This window comes from Falco peregrinus, chromosome 8 (assembly GCF_023634155.1).
Source record: "Falco peregrinus isolate bFalPer1 chromosome 8, bFalPer1.pri, whole genome shotgun sequence".
NCBI classification, from domain to species: Eukaryota; Metazoa; Chordata; class Aves; order Falconiformes; family Falconidae; genus Falco; species Falco peregrinus.
In genome coordinates, this window is record NC_073728.1 from 59,795,860 (window position 1) to 59,801,206 (window position 5,347).

The window sequence follows — 5,347 nt, forward strand, 5'->3', positions numbered from 1 at the left end:
GACAGTCATTCTGCAGGACCTACGCCCAAATGAAGCATCACTGTGCAAGACAGATCTATACCTTTTATACTTTACCACATCCTGTCTTACCGTTGCAGTGGGTTTTTCACTCATGGGCTTTATTCAATGCTGTCTCAGTGTCATTCTCTGTGCCCAACACGTGCTTTGCAGAGTCCATGCATGCAGTGATATGTACCATGAAAAGCCGCCTGTCCTGATGCTCAAGTGGTGCAGAACAGCCCCAATGGGGCTGCGGTTTCTCATGCAACATCAGCCAGAGGGATGTGCCTTGGCCTTTCTTAGGAGCGGTTTTAAGACAGATACCCCAGGGCGAGCACATTGCTGGGCTGTTGAGATTTCTCCCCCCCCCCCAGTTCAGCTGCCAGTTCCCCTCTCTTATCTCTCATGTTTGCTCTCTGCTGGCTTTTCCGCTTCCTCATAACTCATTCCTGGAAAAGGGAGGGTGGGAACAGAAATATTCCATTAAGCTTCTCTCTGCTGATTCACATCTGCATAATGCACATGGTAACAGGCAAACCAGACTCCTGGGTTTAAGCACCACATACAAATCTTCGCTGTTTCATTACAGCAAACCTATGCTACCAGCTACCACCACTGACTGCCACATCAGCAAGGACTAAACCGGGGTAGAGGAGCTTCTGATCAAGAAATCAGATTTTCTAGGGTCTGGAACAGTCAATATGTTGGATCAGATTCATCTGCTGGCTGCCGTGACAGTCCTGGGAGTCCTGGAGCAAGGTAGGGACCATTGGATGCACATGCCCAAATGCTTGCTGGGAAGTCTATTGTACGTACCTCCACTGATTTCCTTTCACTTCCACATTTCATTTCTACTGTTGCACTGGCACTTGCCTGCTATTCGGACAGTAGACTGGTACCTTGTCTGGGTTTTGAAAAGTACTCAACAAAATGAGTGCCTGGGAAGCCCTTCACTGCAGTGTGGAAAGGTGGAAGAATGGGCTGCGATGGGTCTCCCAGCCTTGGTTCCACACTGCGTGACAATTTAATTCACCATCTGGGTGACTTATCAGTGGCATCAGTTCCCTCCCTATTCAGCTATCAGGATTTAGAAGGGGAAAGAATTAGAGATTGAAAAAGTCCTTGAAATTGGCAGTAGCAAAGTGCATCTGAACTGTGTAACAACTTCTATGGGTAAGAGATGATCTGTTAATCACATAAGAGAGAAAGCAGGTATCCACTAGTGGCATGTTACTGCATCCTCCTCACTTTGCTGTTGCACTGGGTCATTCCTTCTCCTTGCCTGAAACTATCTGGGATTTTCATCCAGCTTTCTCTGCTATGTGGGCGTGAAAGGTTGGGAGGAGACAGCAGATCTTTTGCCCCTACCTCTGGCAGTCTCCTGACCCCACCGTGCCCAGCCAGAGCGTTATCCCAAATCTGGGTTCTTCACACATCTTCACCTGGTGTGCAAGAGCAGAACCACACTCAGAGCTGAAGTGTATGTTCATTGCATGTCTGCACAGAGATGGGTGCTAGGCTGTAAACCCACACAGCTAGCACACCTCTCAACACATAGTAAAACTTTTGAGCAATTGTTTATATTTAGTTGTGGTTAATTCTCATTGGTTCTTACAAGCCTCGGCTCCTTTTGAAGATACAGCATTCTTGGTTTTCACCACCCATGTTCTGTGGGGAGGGGGCTTTCTTTGCTCAGGGGTGGATCTCTTAGTATGCTAATTAGGGTAGTTCACACACAGTTCCAGTAATTTTCTGTTTGGTCTCATTAACCATTTGGTCCTCCTTGAGTTTATCTTGTGTCCCAGCTTGACATATTTGTGGTATCTACTCCTTCTCCCATGATCAGTTTTGTTAACTGTTTGTAAGGATTAACTCTTTTTTGTAAGGAAAATCCTCTGATTTTCAAATTCTTTCTTGTTTTTCACTATAGATATTTATATATCTTCCCTTTCCCCTCCCCTCTTTTTTTCTTTTTTAAAGTAAATAATTCTTGTATCAAGAGGACTGACCACTGTTACTTTTCTCTCTTTTGCCGCAGCCTACTTCTTCCTCCAGGTCATCTATGCTAGGAGGGCATTTGGCATTTCTCCTCCAAAGAGCTCAGGCCCCCCTGAATTTGAGAGGATCTTTCGAGCACAGTAAGAAGCTCCTCTTATAAGATGCATGCCAGATCTCTTGTCTAATGGCACTGCCCCATCCCTGCTTTGCAATTCGTTTCTCAGGACTGTAATTCAGCTACTCGCCTTCCTCGGAGTTAAGTTAATGGGCTTAAGAGTTGGCATCAGGGCTGGTTGGCTCATGAGTCCTAAACACAGCAGCCAGCTGCTGATAGAACTCAGACGGGAATCTCTGCTGTAGAGTGCAGGGCTGCTAAAGACAGTTGTTGGTGATTGAAACTTCAGCTGGCTTCAGCCAAGTGGTGTCAAAGCCTCAGGCAGCTTTGTCACCAAAATCAGGAATAAAACCTCTTTAACACCACCTCAGGCACTCCTTTACTGCAGCGCTGGGTACTCCATGGCATCTCCACAAATCAAGTACACCTATGCAGATTTCACTGTTATATTTATACACAAAAATTACAAGGTTGTACACTCCCAGTTACAATGATTGGTTAGTAATTTGCATATAATTATAATATCTGCTGTGTCAGCCTCTTCTGTTACTACGCTTGTGCAGGGGAAGGATCTTCACCTTCACAAGGGTCTGCTTGACCTCTGGGTGTGTTTGTTAGTGTTATAATGAAGGTAGTTCACTTTGGGACACCTTCAAAGTAAGTTTTGTTGCCAAGTTGGACAGCTAGATATCGGCCTTGCCAAGCTGTCCAATAACTCATCCTATACACAACAGAACCTAGGTTGCTCTGGTTATGGTCTAGAGAGTAAGCACTAAGGTTATTATGGTCTATAGGATAGGGACTTCAAGTAACACAGTCTTGGATAACAAGCAGCACAGCAACCCATATGTCATTGCTTAATAAGTGCTAACGTAATGCTAACATGGAGGTTAACTCCTTAAAATCAAGATGTTCCTATAGCTAACTTTCACAAATAAACAGAAATATAGAAAGATTCAGTAAAACTTTAAGATAATCTGCAACAGTTTCAGCCCTGCTCGGAACCCAGCTCAGTGGAGAAGGGCAAGCTCCCAGAGAGTTCTCACCTGGGGCCGGGCCGGGATAGCCACAATCCAGCACCTCTGCTGTGACTTCTGTGCTAGGGCTGCAGTGGGGAGGGAGGCAGAGAGGGAGGAGGCTTCCACTTTTGGTGTAGCTGAGCACTGAATAAAAAGCAGCCGGGCAGCAGGAGCAGGATCCCCTCAGCCGTCCCCTTCCCTGCTCCTTTGCCAGCCCAGCCCAGCCTCATCCTCATCCAGCATCTCTTAGTCCTACTACTTTGTCTTTGGGGGGGACAGGGCATGGTGTACAAACAATCCAAACAGCTAAGTAATCCCTCCTGCTCCTGCACAAAGCCCAAGCTGTTCTGGCCTTATCTGCTTAAGATGCACTTCATCCTCAGCGCATCCCTGGGGCAGACCTTCCCTGAGGCTTTGGGGCTTGTACAGCAGGGTTTAAGCTGTAGCACTTGGGAAGGGGCAGTGAGGCTCGTTCATGGGGTCTTTCTGTGCATGGTCTGACCTGGACATCTTTTATTTAATTTCTGGTGCCTTGGAGACCCAGTTTCTTGCACTCTTTAATTCCTGTGAATAAAGCTGGGATGGGAGCTGCAAGGAAAGTTTTTTGGTGACATCATCTCTAAGAAGTGAAAGCCTCCAGCCTCTGGAAACTGCCAGGGGAAGCAAAAAAGAAGGATCTTCCTCCTTTCCCTTGTTTATGACATTCCTCTTTCCTGCCAGGGTGAACTCCTCTGAGTATTTTCCCATTTTCCTGGCACTTCTGTGGCAGGCTGGCCTCTTCTTCCATCAAGGTGAGAATAGACTGTTACCTGGTTTGTCACTGGATCTGTTCCCCTGAGTGCTGGCTCAGTCCTCAGGTCTTGCTCACCTTCTGAACAACAAATCTGGCAGTAACTCTGCCTCTGATGGGAGGGTAGAGCCAGAGGACACAAAGCCTCTGTTCCTTCACTTTGGGCTGCCTGCTTGACTCCAGGTAGCAATAAAAAGCCTTTGGAGATGGTCACCGTGATCTCTCTCATCTGCAGGTGTGGCTGCAGGCTTGGGTCTGCTCTATCTCTATGCCCGCTACTGCTACTTTATAGGATACAGGACATCATCCTCAAAGAGGTAAACACCTCTGCCAGCCTGGAGTATGGGGTAACCCCTGGGGGTTTGCATTTGGGAACATAATGTGTTTCGGGGAAGCTCAGGACTCCTGGCTGCTTTGGGGTCTCTGTGTGACTCAGCCTTGCTGAGCTGGCCCCGACACATAACGTGGGCATGGGTACCGGGCTGGGGCCAGAGACTAAGACGTGGGGCAAGGCTGGAGCTGCCTGCAGCCCTTGCGGGTGTGTGTGTGCTCCCTCGAAGCAGGAGCAGGGCACAGGACCCCACGCGGTGGGCAGGGGACAGCCAGGGGCTGCCTTCCCACCTGTCCTCTGCAGAGAGGGAGGGACCACTCCCAGGCAAGAGCAGCAATGCTCAGTCTCAGCAGGCTCCCTCTCTCCCACCAGGCTCCCCGCAATATACTTTGGCACTGGAATTCTCTGGATTCTCATTGCAGCATCAGCCCTGGGCATCATTCATTTCTTCCTCTCTCACTACATGGGGCTAAATGTCCTCCAGCTTCTCACAGTATGAACCACCCCTCTGTACCTCATCAGTGTCCTTGCCTTTGAGTCCTGCTCCCTCCTGCCCACAGTAATAGACTGGCTGCAACTAATACAGCCCCCAGGGACAAATCCACCCTCACCTGAGTTTCCAGCACCTCCTTCCCTGATGCCCAGCACAGCCATGAACTGCTGAGTTCTTCAGGAGGCATTTTTCCACCATGGCACTCTTTGCCAGCTGCTCCATGCCTGATGTGGAAACAACAATGCTCCTAAACAAGGAGAATTTTAGGAAAACTGAACACATGAAAGAAAAATCATTGAAAACTCATCTCAGCCTAAGCTTCCCAGTGAGCTGTCCCAGGGAACTGCCATGTGTTCTCCTTCCTCCAACAGCTTGTGCCAGTTTTCCAAGGCCCACACCTAAGAAAGGCATTTGTTTGAAACCAGGTGTGGGCTGAGGCATAACAAAAGAGCCAAGGGGTAAACAGGAGCAACCACCAACCTGTTGTGCGAAAGTCTGTTAGTGCCCTTGTGATGGTTATTAGCTGTTTCCTGTGGGCGATATTGTAAATCAGACTGCGCAAACTCATAACCACTACTGCATGTATAACTTTCAATACTGC

At 48.2% G+C, this 5,347-nt stretch overlaps 1 protein-coding gene across 1 annotated transcript; it reads left to right on the top strand.

Moving 5' to 3' along the window:
- Positions 1–475: 475 nt before the first annotated feature.
- Positions 476–5,347, top strand: LOC101917253 (leukotriene C4 synthase-like). The gene is made up of 5 exons (XM_005242793.3): positions 476–759; positions 2,039–2,138; positions 3,853–3,923; positions 4,158–4,239; positions 4,626–5,347. The coding sequence occupies exons 1-5, from the start codon at positions 702–704 to the stop codon at positions 4,750–4,752; spliced, it is 438 nt and encodes a 145-aa protein (XP_005242850.1). The 5' UTR covers positions 476–701; the 3' UTR covers positions 4,753–5,347.

What these genes read in the sequence shown, in the direction of transcription:
- LOC101917253 (XM_005242793.3), top strand. Translation starts at nt 702, where the DNA reads ATGTTGGATCAGATTCATCTGCTGGCTGCCGTGACAGTCCTGGGAGTC. An exon ending in TGGCCTCTTCTTCCATCAAG is followed by an intron (nt 3,924 to 4,157) that starts GTGAGAATAGAC and finishes TCTCATCTGCAG; the next exon opens with GTGTGGCTGCAGGCTTGGGT. An exon ending in AGGACATCATCCTCAAAGAG is followed by an intron (nt 4,240 to 4,625) that starts GTAAACACCTCT and finishes CTCTCCCACCAG; the next exon opens with GCTCCCCGCAATATACTTTG.